Here is a 16949-nt window from a genome sequence, read left to right as displayed (position 1 = left end):
TGTCGGAGAGAGAGAGAAAGAGGGAAAGAGACAGACAGGGACAAGGGGAGAGAGAGAGAGAGACGCAGATGGAGAGAGGGATTCAGAGAACGGAGGAGACAGAGAGAGAGCGACAGAGAGAGAGATATAGAGTGAGAGTGAAAGAGAGAGAGGGGGGGGGAGGGAGAGGAAGAGAGATTGAGAAGTGGTGAGAGAGATTGAGAGAGAGGGAGACAGAGAGAGAGATGGTGAGAGAGATTGAGAGAGAGGGAGACAGAGAGAGATATTGAGAGAGAGGGAGACAGAGAGAGAGATGGTGAGAGAGATTGAGAGAGAGGGAGACAGAGAGAGAGATGGTGAGAGAGATTGAGAGAGAGGGAGACAGAGAGAGAGATGGTGAGAGAGATTGAGAGAGAGGGAGACAGAGAGAGATGGAGAGAGAGATTGAGAGAGAGGGAGACAGAGAGAGAGATATTGAGAGAGAGGTGGTGACAGAGAGAGAGATGGTGAGAGAGATTGAGAGAGAGGGAGACAGAAAGAGAGATGGTGAGAGAGACTGAGAGAGAGGGAGACAGAGAGAGAGATGGTGAGAGAGATTGAGAGGGAGGGAGACAGAGAGAGAGATATTGAGAGAGAAGGAGACAGAGAGAGAGATGGTGAGAGAGATTGAGAGAGAGGGAGACAGAGAGAGAGATGGTGAGAGAGATTGTGAGAGAGGGAGACAGAGAGAGAGATGGTGAGAGAGATTGAGAGAGAGGGACTGCTGCCCCTGGAGTCAGTACAACCAGCCTCTCATTCTGATCTCAGGGGAAGTGTCATTGTGAAATGGAACGAAGAGGCAGAAACAGTTTTGAGGAAGTTTACGCCCTGACATAGAGTTTGAGGAAAGACTGAGACACATCTGAGAGAGAGAGAGAGAAGCAGACAGGACAGGAACGGTGGAGAGAGACCCCCTCAGACACAAACCATGGAGCAGGACACCGACTACTTGAATATAAGACACATCAACAACAACACGACAGCGCCCAGTGAACGTAGGTTAAACTGTTCAATGGAGGGAGAGAGAGAGACGGAGAGAGAGAGACAGAGAGAGAGGGAGGGAGAAAGAGAGAGACTGAGGGGTTGGGGAACAGACGGTGGGACAGAGAGTGAGGGTGAGAGAGAGAGAGAGAGAGACGGAAAGACAGAAAGAGTATGACAATTATAAAGACACCGAGAGACAAAGAGAGAGATAAGGAATGAAAAAGAGAGACTGTCAGACAGAGAGAGAGAGAGACGGGGAGCGACAGATGGTGAGTGAGATTGAGTAAGGGAGAGGAAGAGAAATGGAGAGACATATTGAGAGTGTGAGAGAAAGAGAGAGAGAGATAGTGAGAGACATTGAGACTGAGAAAGACAGAGAGAGGTAGGGTTAGAGAGTTTGAGAGTGAGAGAGACAGTGAGAGAGATGGTGCACAGTGCATACTCGATGGGCCGAAGGGCCTCTTCTGCACTGTGTGATTCTGTGACAGCAACTACATGAATATGAGACACATCAGCACCGACAGGACAGCGCCCAGTGAATGTAGGTTAAAATTTACACCAGAGGGAGAGAGAGAAGTAAAGAGAAGGACAGCGAGAGAGAGTGAGAGTGAGAGAGAGGGAGAGAGAGAGAATTATGGGTTGGGGGACAGATGAAGGGACTGAGAGTGCGGGAGAGAGAGAGATAGAGACAGAAAGACAGAAAGATTATGAAAATTATAAAAATACTGAGAGACAGAGAGAGGGAGGAAAGGAATGAAAAAGAGAGTCAGACAGAGAAAGATGTAGAGACAGATGGTGAGAGAGATTGAGAAAGCGAGAGGCAGAGAAATGGAAAGAAATATTGAGAGTGGGAGAGACAGAGAGAGAGGTGATGAGAGGGACAGGGAGAGAGATTGAGAGAGACAGAGCGAGAGATGGTGAGAGAGATTAAAAGTGAGAGAGATAGAGGGAGAGAGTGACAGAGAGAGACAGAGAGAGAGATGGTGCGAGAGATTGAGAGAGAGGCACTGAGAGAGAGATCGTTGCAGACATTGAGGCTGAGTGAGAAAGAGAGAGAGAGATGGTGAGAAGGGCTGAGAGTGAGAGAGACAGCGAGAGAGATGTTGCAGAGTGCATACTCGATGGGCCGAAGGGCCTCTTCTGCACTGTGAGATTCTGTGATAGCAACTACATGAATATGAGTCACATCAAAACTGACAGGACAGCGCCCAGTGAATGTAGGTTAAAATTTACACTAGAGAGAGAGAGAGAGAGAAGTAAAGAGAAGGACAGGGAGAGAGAGGGAGAGGGAAAGAGAGAGAATGAGGGGTTGGGGGACAGATGGAGGGACTGAGAGTCAGGGCGAGAGAGAGAGACAGAAAGACAGAAAGATTATGAAAATTATAAAGAAACCGAGAGACAAAGCGAGAGAGGAAAGGAATGAAAAATAGAGAGAGTCAGACAGAGAGAGATGGTGAGAGAGATTGAGACTGATAGAGACAGGGTGAGAGATGTTGAGAGACAAAGATGGTGAGAGAGATTGAGAGAGAGGGACAGAGAGAGACGTGGTGAGAGAAATTGAGAGAGAGAGACAGAGGGAGAGATGATGAGAGAGATTGAGAGAGAGGGAGACAGAGAGAGATGGTGATAGAGATTGAGAGAGGGAGACAGAGAGAGAGATGGTGAGAGAGATTGAGAGAGAGGGACAGAGAGAGAGATGTGGTGAGAGATATTGAGAGAGAGAGATGGTGAGAGAGATTGAGAGAGAGGAAGACCGAGAGAGAGATGGTGACAGAGATTGAGAGAGGGAGACAGAGAGAGAGATGGTGAGAGAGATTGAGAGAGAGGGAGACAGAGAGAGAGATGGTGAGAGAGATTCAGAGACTGGGAGACATAGAGAGAGATGGTGAGAGAGACTGAGACAGAGGGAGACAGAGAGAGAGATGGTGAGAGAGATTGAGAGAGAGGGAGACAGAGAGAGAGATGGTGAGAGAGATTGAGAGAGAGGGAGACAGAGAGAGAGATGGTGAGAGAGATTGAGAGAGAGGGAGAGAGAGAGAGATGGTGAGAGAGATTGAGAGAGAGGGAGACAGAGAGAGAGATGGTGAGAGAGATTGAGAGAGAGGGACTGCTGCCCCTGGAGTCAGTATAACCAGCCTCTCATTCTGATCTCAGGGGAAATGTCATTGTGAAATGGAACGAAGAGGCAGAAACAGTTTTGAGGAAGTTTTCGCCCTGACATCGAGTCTGAGGAAAGATTGAGACACATCTGAGAGAGATAGCGAAGCAGACAGGACAGGAACGGTGGAGAGAGACCCCTTAGACACAAACCGTGGAGCAGGACATCAACTACACGAATATGAGACACATCAAGATCAACATGAAAGCCCCCAGTGAACGTAGGTTAAACTGTTCAATAGAGGGAGAGAGAGAGGGTGAGAGAGATTGAGAGTGCGAGAAACAGATAGGAGAGATTGAGAGTGAGAGGGACAGAGAGAGAAAGGGACAGAGACAGAGGGTGAGATGGAGAGAGTGAGAGGGGGGAACATAGTCAGATTGAGATGGAGGGGTAACTAAGTGGTATCTAACCCGGTGCTGTACCTGTCCTGGGAGTGTTTGATGGGGACAGTGTAGAGGGAGCTTTACTCTGTACCTAACCCCGTGCTGTACCTGTCCTGGGAGTGTTTGATGGGGACAGTGTAGAGGGAGCTTTACTCTGTATCTAACTCTCATCCATTGTATAGTTTCTGTTTCTGTTTTCCAGAGGATCCGGAGATCTCATACACGGAGCTGAATCTTCATCCTGCCTCTGGGACATCTAAGGTCCGTACAACAGGTCAGAAGTTACGGATATCGTATGTCAGTCGTAAGATACTGATTTGTGTCAAATCTGCTGCACTTTAGTCGTTTCTCAATTGCATTGAACATGATGCATTAGGTAGACCCTGATTCTTTCAGTTTCGTCTTAAGTTACGCCTGAGTCAATATCGTACCTGATCCATCTCCTCTCTGCTTGTTACACCTTAGTTACGTATCTATTAGACTTTAGTTACAGGTCTGCTATTCTCTGTTTGGAAATCGAATACCTCCGACTGTCACAACTGTGCGACACGTCCCTTCCCTGTCAATTATATCTCAGTTACGTTTCTGTTGCATCGTAGTAATGTCACAGTTAAGCATGAGTCCTGTCCCTGTTGTACTTCTGTCGTGTGTCACTTGCTTCTTAGTTGCGTGTGTTACGTCTCAATTACACTTCGCTTCCATGTCCATCGCACATCCGTTGTATCTTAGCTGCGTTTCTGTTAGACCTCAGCCACGTGACGATTGCACCGTAGCTATGTGCCTGCTGTTCCTCGGTTTCCATGCCTTCATGTTTTGTATTCCACTTGTTCTATTGGTGAATTAAGTCTTTGCTAAGTCGCATTTACATGTCAACTGGCAGTAGCTGATAAAGCAAGCATTTGAGATGCACCTGGCTACGTTCCAGTTACGTCTTGGCGTGCTCCTGAGCTGATTGACATATCGGTGTGCGTGTTGCTGCTCTGTCGTTGTCCTCTGCTACCTACCTATGGCACACGTACTGACCAAACTGTCCTCATGTTCTTCATCCTTTCTCACTCCGTCTCTCTCCGACTCTCGTAGGTGAACAGGAACCAAATTACGCCCAAGTCAACTTCACTCCGCAGAGTCCGCAGCAGAACCAAGTCCCGGAGGTGACCCCGGTTAAAGGTCAGTCATCCTGGGAGTGTGGGGTCAGAGGTCACAATGGTTCAGGGCAGTCGGGGGGGAGGGACATGGTGAAGGATGAAGGGATTCACCACCCTATCCCTGTAACTTCCTCCAACACCTACACCCCTCCCTATCTCTGTAATCTCCTTCAGCCCCTACAAACCTCCCTATCCCTGTAACCTCCTCCAGCCCCTACAAACCTCCCTATCTCTGTAACCTCCTCCAGCCCCTACAAACCTCCCTATCTCTGTCACCTCCTCCAGCCCCTACAAACCTCCCTATCTCTGTAACCTCCTCCAGCCCCTACGACCCTCCCTATCTCTGTAACCTCTTCCAGCCCCTACAACCCTCCCTATCTCTGTAACCTCCTCCAGCCCGTACAACCCTCCCTATCTCTGTAACCTCCTCCAGCCCCTACAAACCTCCCTATCCCTGTAACCTCCTCCAGCCCCTACAAACCTCCCTATCTCTGTAACCTCCTCCAGCCCCTACAAACCTCCCTATCTCTGTAACCTCCTCCAGCCCGTTCAACCCTCCCTATCTCTGTAACCTCCTCCAGCCCCTACAACCCTCCCTATCTCTGTAACCTCCTCCAGCCCCTACAACCCTCCCTATCTCTGTAACCTCCTCCAGCCCCTACGACCCTCCCTATCTCTGTAACCTCCTCCAGCCCCTACAACCCCCCCTATCTCTTATCTCTGTAACCTCCTCTAGCCCCTGCAACCCTCCCTATCTCTGTAACCTCCTCCAGCCCCAACACCCCTCCCTATAATCTCCTCCAGCCCCTACACTCCTCTGTCTCTCGCTCTCTCTCTCTCTAACTCTCTCTGTGGCTCTCTCTGCCTCTTTCTCTCTGTCTCTTTCTGTCTCTGTCTCTCCTCCTTTAAGATGCTCCTTGTACTGATCTCTGTGTCTGAGCTTTTGGTTTCCTGTCCCTAATATCTCCCTGTGTGACTCGGTGTTCGATTCTCTTTGATAACCCTCCTGTACCGTGCGCTGGGATGTGAAACGAGGGATATAAACGAGTAACGTGGTTGTTTTTTCTCTCTCAAAGAGGGGTAGATACGTCACTATTGTCTGTTCCGTGAAGTTACTCGGGCTGCTCAACATGGGTCAATCTTTACTTCTCTATTCCAGATAAAACTGGACAGGAAACAGCTGGAGGAAGTATTTCAAAAAAATCCAGATGTCTCATCGTGGTCGGCCTCATTGTCTTAATCTGCAACTTCGCAATTATTACAGGTCTCACAGTCCACGGTACGGGGAGGAACATCTCACTGTAACACCCTGATATATCCCACACCCCTCACTGTAACACCCTGATATATCCCACACCCCTCACTGTAACACTCTGATACATCCCACACCCCTCACTGTAACACCCTGATACATCACACACCCCTCACTGTAACACCCTGATACATCCCACACCCCTCACTGTAACACCCTGATACATCCCACACCCCTCACTGTAACACTCTGATATATCCCACACCCCTCACTGTAACACTCTGATATATCCCACACCCCTCACTGTAACACTCTGATACATCCCACAACCCTCACTGTAACACTCTGATATATCCCACACCCCTCACTGTAACACTGATATATCCCACACCCCTCACTGTAACACCCTGATATATCCCACACCCCTCACTGTAACACTGATATATCCCACACCCCTCACTGTAACACCCTGATATATCCCACACCCCTCACTGTTACACTCTGATATATCCCACACCCCTCACTGTAACACTGATATATCCCACACCCCTCACTGTAACACTCTGATATATCCCACACCCCTCACTGTAACACCCTGATATATCCCACACCCCTCACTGTAACACCCTGATATATCCCACACCCCTCACTGTAACACCCTGATATATCCCACACCCCTCACTGTTACACTCTGATATATCCCATACCCCTTACTGTAACACCCTGATATATCCCACACCCCTCACTGTAACACCCTGATATATCCCACACCCCTCACTGTAACACCCTGATATATCCCACACCCCTCACTGTAACACTGATATATCCCACACCCCTCACTGTAACACTCTGATATACCCCACACCCCTCACTGTAACACCCTGATATATCCCACACCCCTCACTGTAACACCCTGGTATATCCCACACCCCTCACTGTAACACTGATATATCCCACGCCCCTCACTGTAACACTCTGATATACCCCACACTCCTCACTGTTACACTCTGATATATCCCAGACCCCTCACTGTAACACCCTGATATATATCCCACTCCCTTCATCACTCAGTCACTCCAGCTCTGTCGTGACATAGACAGGTGGGTGGAGCGGGCAGAAGAAGTTTAATGCAGAGAAGTGTGAAGTGATTGATTTTGGTCGGAGGAACCTTAAAAATTATGTAATATATAGGGTAGAATTTTTAAGGGGGTGCAGGAGCAGAGGGAGCTGGGTGTATATGTGAATAAATAATTGAAGGTGGCAGGACAGGTGGAGGGAGCAGTTGATAAAGCAGATAGTATCCTGGGCTTTATTAACAGGGGCATCGAGCACCAGAGCAGAGAGGTTATGCTGAATTTATATAAGACTCTGGTTAGACCTCAGCTGGAGTAATATGTACAGCTCTGAGCACCACATTATAGGAAGGATGTGAACACATTGGAGAGAGCGCAGAAGAGGTTTAGACAGATTGTTCCGGGGATGAGAAGCTTCATGGCTGACAAAGGAAGTCAGGGACAACATCATAGCTAAAGAGAAAGCATACAATGCGGCAAAGAGCAGTGGGAAACCAGGGGATTGGAAAGCCTACAAAGACCAACAGAGGACAACTAAAAAAGAAATAAGGAGGGAGAAAATTAAATATGAGGGTAAACTAGCAGGTAATGTAAAAGAAGATTGCAAGAGTTTTTTGTAGATATATAAAAGTTAAGAGAGAGGCAAAAGTGGACATTGGACCGCAGGAAAATGACGCTGGAGAAGTAGTAATGGGGAACAAAGAAATGGCGGAGGAACTGAATAGGTACTTTGCATCAGTCTTCACAGTGGAAGACATGAGTGACATCCTCAAAGTTCAAGAAACTTGGGGGGCAGAGTAAGGTGGCCATTACCAAGGAGAAGGTGCTAGGAAAACTGAAAAGTCTGAAGGTGGATAAATCACCTGGACCAGATGGATTACACCCCAGAGTTCTGAAGGAGATAGCTGAAGAGATATTGGAGGCGTCAGTGGTGATCTGTGTGGAATCACTGGAGTCAGGGAGGTTCCCAGAGGACTGGAGAATCGCTAATGTAACCCCCCTGTTTAAGAAGGGAGTGAGGCAAAAGACAGGAAATTACAGGCCGATTAGCCTGACCTCGGTCGTTGGTAAGATTTTAGAGTCCATTATTAAGGATGAGATTTCAGAATACTTGGAAGTGCATGGTAAAATCGGGCAAAGTCAGCATGGTTTCATCAAGGGGAGGTCATGCCTGACAAATCTGTTAGAATTCTTTGAGGAGGTAACGAGTAGGTTAGACAAAGGAGAGCCAATGGATGTTATCTACTTGGACTTCCAGAAGGCCTTTGACAAGGTGCTGCACAGGAGGCTGCTCAGTAAGATAAGAGCCCATGGTGTTAGAGGCAAGGTACTAGCTTGGATAGAAGATTGGCTGTCTGGCAGGAGGCAGAGAGTGGGGATAAGGGGGTCCCTTCTCAGGATGGCGGCCGGAGACTAGTGGAGATCCGCAGGGGTCAGTGTTGGGACCACAACTTTTCACTTTATACATTAATGATCTAGATGAAGGAACTGAGGGCATCCCGGCTAAGTTTGCAGATGATACAAAGATAGGTGGAGGGACAGGTAGTATTGAGGAGGCGGGGAGGCGGCAGAAGGATTTGGACAGGTTAGGAGAATGGGCAAAGAAGTGGCAGATGGAATACAACGTGGGGAAGTGTGAGGTCATGCACTTTGGTAGGAAGAATAGAGGCATGGACTATTTTCTAAATGGGGAGAGAATTCAGAAATCTGGAGTGCAAAGGGACTTGGAAGTCCTAGTCCAGGATTCTCTTAAGGTTAACTTGCAGGTTGACGCGGTAGTTAGGAAGGCAATGCAATGTTGGCATTTATTTCGAGAGGACTAGAATATAAAAGCAGGAATGTGCTGCTGAGGCTTTATAAGGCTCTGGTCGGACCACATTTAGATTATTGTAGCAATTTTGGGCCCCGTATCTCAGGAAGGATGTGCTGGCCCTGGAGAGGGTCCAGAGGATGTTCACAAGAATGATCCCAGGAATGAAAGGCTTAACATATGAGGATTGTTTGAGGACTCTGGGTCTATACTCGATGGAGTTTAGAAGGATGAGGGGGGATCTGATTGAAACTTACAGAATACTGAAAGGCCTGGATAGAGTGGACGTGGGGAAGATGTTTCCATTAGTAGGAGAGACTAGGACCTGAGGGCACAGCCTCAGAGTAAAGGGAAGACCTTTTAGAACAGAGATGAGGAGAAACTTCTTTAGCCAGAGTGTGGTGAATCTATGGAATTCATTACCACAGAAGGCTGTGGAGGCCAGGTCATTGAGTGTATTTAAGACCGAGATGGATAGGTTCTTGATTGGTAAGGAGATCAAAGGTTACGGGGAGAAGGCGGGAGAATGGGGTTGAGAAACTTATCAGCCATGATTGAAAGGCGGAGCAGACTCGATGGGCCGAAAGGCCTAATTTCTGCTCCTATGTCTTATGGTCTTCAGGTCCGAGGAGAGACGGGAGAGGTTGGGACTGTTCTCCTCGGAGAGAAGGAGGCTGAGAGGGGATTTGATGGAGACGTTCAGAGTCAAGAGGAGGCTGGACAGAGGAGACGGGGAGAAGCTGTTCACACCGGGCCCAGAGGACACAGATTTTTAAGCGATTTGCGAAGGAATCAAACGCGATGTGAGAGAAAACGTTTTCACACACCGAGCGGTTCGGCTCTGGGATGTGCTGCCTGGTCATGTGGGGGAGGCAGGTTGAATTGAGGCATTCAAGGGGGCATTGGATGGTTATTTGAACAGATACAATGTGCAGGGGTACAGGGGGGAAAAGGCAGGACAATGGCACTGGGTCCTAACGCTCATTCGGAGAACCGGTGCGGACACGATGGGCCAAATGGCCTCCTTCTGTGCGGTTCAGACCCTGTGGTTCTTTGACCCTGTGAGTTCTGTGACCCTGTGATTCTCTCAGTCCTACAGATGGACAAGAACATGACGGGACAGAATGGAAAGATCCGGAATATGTCCGAGACCATTGAACAGATGCTCCGGGACCGAAGATCCTTCTGCGCCGTCCTCCGGAACTACTCAGGTGAGTTGGTGCTGACGGCCCGCACCCCCTCCCCCACTCTCCCATCATCCCACACTCTGTCCCATTGGGATCGCCCCCACCCCCTGTCTCCCCAACCCCACCCCCTCACCCACTCTCCCATTCTCCCCCGCTCTGTCCTATTGGGATCGCCCCCACCCCCTGTCTCCCCGCCCCCACCCCCAGTCTCCCCGCCCCCACCCCCAGTTTCCCCGCCCCCACCCGCTGTCTCCCCGCCCCCACCCCCTGTCTCCCCGCCCCCACCCCCAGTCTCCCCGCCCCCACCCCCAGTCTCCCCGCCCCCACCCCATGTCTCCCCGCCCCCACCCCCTGTCTCCCCGCCCCCACCCCCTACCCCAATCTCCCATCCTCCCCCGCTCTGTCCCATTGGGATCGCCCCCACCCGCTGTCTCCCCGCCCCCACCCCCAGTCTCCCCGCCCCCACCCGCTGTCTCCCCGCCCCCACCCCCAGTCTCCCCGCCCCCACCCCCAGTCTCCCCGCCCCCAGCCCCAGTCTCCCCGCCCCCACCCCCAGTCTCCCCGCCCCCACCCCCAGTCTCCCCGCCCCCACCCCCAGTCTCCCCGCCCCCACCCCCAGTCTGCCCGCCCCCACCCCCTACCCCAACCTCCCATCCTCCCCCGCTCTGTCCCATTGGGATCGCCCCCACCCCCTGTCTCCCCGCCCCCACCCCGTCTCCCCAACCCCACCCCCTGTCTCCCCGGCCCACCCCCAGTCTCCCCGCCCCCACCCCCAGTCTCCCCGCCCCCACTACCTGTCTCCCCGCCCCCAACCCCAGTCTCCCCGCCCCCACCCCCAGTCTCCCCGCCCCCACCCCCAACCCCAATCTCCCATCCTCCCCCGCTCTGTCCCATTGGGATCGCCCCCACCCCCTGTCTCCCCGCCCCCACCCCCTGTCTCCCCGCCCCCACCCCGTCTCCCCAACCCCACCCCCTGTCTCCCCAACCCCACCCCCTGTCTCCCCGCCCCCACCCCCTCTCTCCCCGCCCCCACCCCCTCTCTCCCCGCCCTCACCCCCTCTCTCCCCGCCCCCACCCCCTGCCTCCCCGCCCCCACCCCCTGCCTCCCCGCCCCCACCCACCCACCCCTGCCTCCCCGCCCCCACCCACCCACACCTGCCTCCCCGCCCCCACCCACTCACCCCTGCCTCCCCGCCCCCACCTACCCACCTCTGCCTCCCCGCCCCCACCCACCCACCCCTGCCTCCCCGCCCCCACCCACCCACTCCTGCCTCCCCGCCCCCACCCACCCACCCTTGCCTCCCCGCCCCCACACACCCCTGTCGCCCCTCCTCCACGCCCACCCCTTTTCTCTCCTCTTCCACCCCCTGTCTCCCCACCCCCACCCTCCCCATCCTTCAGTCAAGTTTGGGACAGGCGAGGGGTTGAATCGATCTGGGGGGGTGGGGTCTGTCCGACAGATTGAAGGGATTGGATAAGGTGCAGGATCCAGACCCGAAGCCTGAGGTCTACAGGCGAAACCACGGCGACCGGACCCGAGGCGTTGAAAGCAATGAAGAGATTCGATTGGGTCGATGGAGAGAAACTATTTCCTCTGATCCGGTGGGTTGTCGGGGGAGCCGGGGAGGGGGAGTCGAGAACAACGAGGAAGGAGGTTAAAATTCGAGCCAGGACGTTCAGGGGGGACATCAGGAAACACCTCTTCACACAAAGGGGAGCGGAAATCAGGAACTCTCCCCCCACCCCCGAAATAAACTGTGGGGCCGGAGGTCAAAGGGAATCGTCAAAACTGAGATTGAGAGATTGTTGTTGGGGATGGAGGGACACGGAACCGAGGGAGTTAAGGTACAGAGCAGATCCAATGGAATGGTGTAAAATACCTGAGAGGGGCTGAATGGCCTCCTCCTGTTCCTGTGTAACAGGCTCGAGAGGGGCTGAATGGCCTCCTCCTGTTCCTGTGTAACAGGCTTGAGAGGGGCTGAATGGCCTCCTCCTTTTCCTGTGTAACAGACTCGAGAGGGGCTGAATGGCCTCCTCCTGATCCTGTGTAACAGGATCGAGAGGGGCTGAATGGCCTCCTCCTTTTCCTGTGTAACAGACTCGAGAGGGGCTGAATGGCCTCCTCCTGTTCCTGTGTAACAGGCTCGAGAGGGGCTGAATGGCCTCCTCCTGATCCTGTGTAACAGGGTCGAGAGGGGCTGAATGGCCTCCTCCTTTTCCTGTGTAACAGACTCGAGAGGGGCTGAATGGCCTCCTCCTGTTCCTGTGTAACAGGCTCGAGAGGGGCCGAATGGGCTCCTCCTGTTCCTGTGTAACAGGCTCGAAAGGGACTGAATGGCCTCCTCCTTTTCCTGTGTAACAGACTCGAGAGGGGCTAAATGGCCTCCTCCTGTTCCTGTGTAACAGGCTCAAGAGGGGCTGAATGGCCTCCTCCTGTTCCTAATGTTTCGATGTATTTCTCTGAATTAAGTCTGTATAATTTTGCAGAGTCTCCCTGTCCGAACGGCTGGAAAGTTCATAATCATCATTGTTATAGATTCTCAACGGATAAAGTAAACTGGGACTCGGCAAAACAACAATGTGAATCCCAAAATACACACCTCGTCATCATAAATACAGAACAGGAACAGGTGAGAATGACAGACGCATCTGTCAGAATGAGATAGAGTGAGAGAATATCCCTCTGCACCGTCCCCATCAAACACTCCCAGGACAGGTACAGCACGGGGTTAGATACAGAGTAAAGCTCCCTCTACACTGTCCCCATCAAACATTCCCAGGACAGGTACAGCACGGGGTTAGATACAGAGTAAAGCTCCCTCTACACTACATGAACGAGGGTTTCAGTAGTCAATGAGCTGAGACCGGGGTGGTTCTGGGCGATGTTACGGAGTTGGGAAGAGGCCGTCTTGGTGACGATGTGGATATGAGGTGGGAATCCCATCTCCAGGTTAAACACAACCCCAGGGTTGTGAACAGTCTGGTTCAGACTCAGGGAGTTCCCAGGATGGAGTCGGTAACTCGGGAATGGAGTTTGGAACAGAGACGGAAAACAACAACTTCAGTCTTCCCGATATTTAATCAGAGGGAATGAGGGAGAATTTCCTGAGGAAGGGTTTGGTGTATTTTGGGTATCAGTTGTGTGTGCGTGTTTGTGTGAGTTAAGGCAGTCATTCTAACTGAACACATTCCATCATTGTATCTGCTGCAGAATTTCATAAAGAAATCTATCGAGAATAATCCTGGGGATTACTGGATCGGACTAACAGATCGAGAGAGTGAAGGAAACTGGACATGGGTGGATGGGAACCCAGTGAGGTGAGTCCCAGCGTCGCATGGAGAGAGAGACCAGGACAGGGGGATTAGATTGTGATTGATACAGGGCTATGGGGAGAGAGTGGGGCAGTGGGATTAGTTTGGGGATTGATACAGGGCAATGGGGAGAGAGCGGGACAGTGGGATTAGTTTGGGGATTTGTACAGGGCTATGGGGAGAGAGCGGGGCAGTGGGATTAGTTTGGGGATTGATACAGGTCTATGGGGAGAGAGTGGGACAGTGGGATTAGTTTGGGGATTGATACAGGTCTATGGGGAGAGAGTGGGGCAGTGGGATTAGTTTGGGGATTGATACAGGTCTATGGGGAGAGAGTGGGGCAGTGGGATTAGTTTGGGGATTGATACAGGGCTATGGGGAGAGAGTGGGGCAGTGGGATTAGTTTGGGGATTGATACAGGGCTATGGGGAAAGAGCGGGACAGTGGGATTAGTTTGGGATTGATACTGGGCAATGGGGAGAGTGCGGAACAGTGGGATTAGTTTGGGGATTGATACAGGGATATGGGGAGAGAGCAGGGACAGTGGGATTAGTTGGGGATTTGTACAGGGCTATGGGGAGAGAGCGGGACAGTGGGATTAGTTTGGGATTGATACAGGGCTATGGGGAGAGAGTGGGGCAGTGGGATTAGTTTGGGATTGATACAGGGCGATGGGGAGAGAGCGGGACAGTGGGATTAGTTTGGGATTGATACAGGGCTATGGGGAGAGAGCGGGACAGTGGGATTAGTTTGGGATTGATACAGGGCTATGGGGAGAGAGCGGGACAGTGGGATTAGTTTGGGATTGATACAGGGCTATGGGGAGAGAGTGGGACAGTGGGATTAGTTTGGGATTGATACAGGGCTATGGGGATAGACCGGGGCAGTAGGATTAGTTGGGGATTTGTACAGGGCTATGGGGAGAGAGCGGGACAGTGGGATTAGTTTGGGATTGATACAGGGCTATGGGGAGAGAGCGGGACAGTGGGATTAGTTTGGGATTTGTTCCGGGCTGTAGGAATCTTGCTGATTCTGTGCAGGAATGTGTTGGATTTTTATCGGTATTTTTTATTTCCCCATTTCCCAGTTTTACTAAATGGTATCAGGATGAACCGAATAATGCAGCAGGAAATGAAAACTGCGCCATTATCAGAAGTGCCGACTGGAATGATGTCAGTTGTTCCGATCAGTTCCCTTTTATCTGTGAGAAAAGGGCACTGCCCTGCGTCGAGGCAGCTGATATTGAGAAATATTGTTCCTGAAGAGAGACTGGGACACAGAACGAGAGTGTCAGGATTGTCCAAAGATCCCCAGCCCCTCCTCCCTTCCCCACAATCCCTGACTGCCCGAGGCCACGTCCGAAAGGTGAAAGTTCATCTGTTCCCCTTCTCCCCCAGGAGGAGCTCCCTGCAGCGCCACCGGTGGTGGGAGGCGGGAATGACATCATGACGGTTGACATTGGAAAACCCCATTCTAAATCCAAGCAGGAATCTGGCGACATGTAACAGGACAGAAGTCCTGCATTTCTCTAGCAACTTTCACTAATTCAGATGATCCCCAACCTGCTTTTGCAGCCAATGAAGCAAGTCCTTACAGAGTTTTCATCGTTGTCATGTCAGAAACGAGGCATTCAATTTGCGTGCAGTAAGCTCCCACTGGACTCAGGATTAAACTCGGTCACATCAGAAATACCCTTTGGACTTTTTCTTCTCGGACTCTGTAAATCATGTGAACTCATTTCAATCTCCCTGGTTCTTGTACTGTTACTATCCATAGTTGTAAAAGTTTCCTTTTTCTATCCTCCATTACTGTGTCTGTGCATTTGTGTACGTGTGTGTGCATGTGTGTGTGTATGTGTGTGTAAACGTCTATGTGTGTAGGTGTGTTTGTGTGTGAGTGTTTGAATGTGAGAGTGTGAGCTGTTATTATGTGAGTGTGTGAGCGTGAATGTGTTTGTGTGTGTGTGTGTGTGAGAGTAGGCGTGTATGTGTGTTTGTGAGAATATGTTTGTGTGAGTGTGTGTGTTTGTGCGAGTGTGCGTGAGAGTGTGGATGGGTGTGTGCGAGTGTGTGTGGGTGTGAATGTGGAGGTTGACATTGTGAACATTCCTGCCCGGGGTTTTAAATGTAAATAAACTAACCCGAGTTGATCACAATGTGAGTTTGCTGTGAGTGATTAGTAAAGTGGATCAGACACACTGAGGGTTTGGGAAAACACGCCACAACACACTTCACAAAGAATTCAAAACACCTTCTGCGTGCGGACAGCTGGTGAGAGACAGAAGTACAGTTTGCCTGTCTCTCTCCTGTCCGGAACAGTTCTTTCTGAGGAACCTACCAACTCAGACATGTATACAGGATCTCCAACTTTGTAATGCTGCTCCTAACTTCTCAATTCCTTCATACACCAGCCTACGTACTTTTGCTTTAACCAATCGCTTAGGCATGTTCGGTGTCCTGATGTTTACCCAGGAAGTGACCACAACGAGCAGGAAAACACAATTGCTTCTTTTACCGATTAACTGAAATCTGTGTCCCTCTCGTCCTCGCTCCTTCCGCCAACGAGACAGTTTCTCCCTATCTATCCACGATGCTGCTATTCCTTTCATAGAAACATAGAAACTAGGAGCAGGAGTAGGCCATTCGGCCCTTCGAGCCTGCTCCGCCATTCATTATGATCATGGCTGATCATCCAACTCAATAGCCTGCTCCCGCTTTCTCCCCATACCCTTTGATCCCTTTCGCCCCATGAACTATATCTAACTCCTCCTTGAAAACATACAATGTTTTGGTCTCAACTACTTTCTGTGGTAATGAATTCCACAGGCTCACCACTCTCTGGGTGAAGAAATTTCTCCTCATCTCAGTCCTAAATGGTCGACCCCCTATCATCAGACTGTGACCCCTGGTTCTGGACTCCCCCACCATTGGGAACACCCTTCCTGCATCTACCCTGTCTAGTCCTGTTAGAATTTTATAGGTTTCTATGAGATTCCCCCCCTCATTCTTCTGAACTCCAGCGAATATAATCCTAATCGAATCAATCTATCAACATATGTCAGTCCCGCCATGCCAGGAATCAGTCGGGTAAACCATCGCTGCACTCCCTCTATAGCAAGTACATCCTTCCTCAGATAAGGAGACCAAAACTGACCACAATATTACAGGTGTGGTCTCACCAAGGCCCTGCACAATTGTAGCAAGACATCCCTGTTCCTGTACTCAAATCCTCTGGCTATGAAGGCCAACGTACCATTTGCCTTCTTTACCGCCTGCTGCACCTGCATGCTTACCTTCAGCGACTGGTGTACAAGGACACCCAGGTCTCGTTGCACATTCCCTTCTCTCAATTTATAGCCATTCAGATAATAATCTGCCTTCCTGTTTTTGCTACCAAAATGGATAACCTCACATTTACCCACATTATACTGCATCTGCCAAGCATTTGCCCACTCACTCAGCTTGTCCAAATCACACTGAAGCATCTCTGCATCCTCCTCACAGCTCACCCTCCCACCCAGCTTTGTGTCATCTGCAAACCTGGAGATATTACATTAATTCCCTCATCTAAATCATTAATATATAATGTGAATAACTGGGATCCCAGCACCGATCCGTGCGGTACCCC

General features: G+C 50.9%; 1 protein-coding gene across 3 annotated transcripts; it reads left to right on the top strand.

Annotated features, from left to right (window-relative positions):
- Positions 1-848: 848 nt before the first annotated feature.
- LOC144677436 (C-type lectin domain family 4 member E-like) lies at positions 849-15127 on the top strand. 3 transcript variants are annotated; one of them, XM_078537525.1, is made up of 8 exons: positions 849-1013; positions 3746-3817; positions 4624-4710; positions 5848-5967; positions 9915-10034; positions 12498-12640; positions 13222-13328; positions 14410-15127. In XM_078537525.1, the coding sequence occupies exons 1-8, from the start codon at positions 947-949 to the stop codon at positions 14582-14584; spliced, it is 891 nt and encodes a 296-aa protein (XP_078393651.1). In that variant the 5' UTR covers positions 849-946; the 3' UTR covers positions 14585-15127. The 3 variants fall into 3 exon arrangements, with proteins under 3 accessions (XP_078393651.1, XP_078393652.1, XP_078393654.1); XM_078537526.1 differs by having other exon boundaries at positions 939-1013; positions 13234-13328; XM_078537528.1 differs by lacking the exon at positions 849-1013 and adding an exon at positions 3247-3380.
- The last annotated feature ends 1822 nt before the right edge of the window (positions 15128-16949 follow it).

This window comes from Cetorhinus maximus, unplaced genomic scaffold (assembly GCF_964194155.1).
Source record: "Cetorhinus maximus unplaced genomic scaffold, sCetMax3.hap1.1 HAP1_SCAFFOLD_2531, whole genome shotgun sequence".
In the NCBI taxonomy this organism is placed as follows: domain Eukaryota; kingdom Metazoa; phylum Chordata; class Chondrichthyes; order Lamniformes; family Cetorhinidae; genus Cetorhinus; species Cetorhinus maximus.
Note: the sequence above shows the minus strand (reverse complement) of the source record. Positions and strands in the feature narration are given on the sequence as shown.

Coding starts and splice junctions, on each gene's coding strand:
- LOC144677436 (XM_078537525.1), top strand. CDS start 947: ATGGAGCAGGACACCGACTACTTGAATATAAGACACATCAACAACAAC. Junction 1,014..3,745: donor CACGACAGCGCCCAGTGAAC/GTAGGTTAAACT, acceptor TCTGTTTTCCAG/AGGATCCGGAGATCTCATAC. Junction 3,818..4,623: donor ATCTAAGGTCCGTACAACAG/GTCAGAAGTTAC, acceptor CGACTCTCGTAG/GTGAACAGGAACCAAATTAC.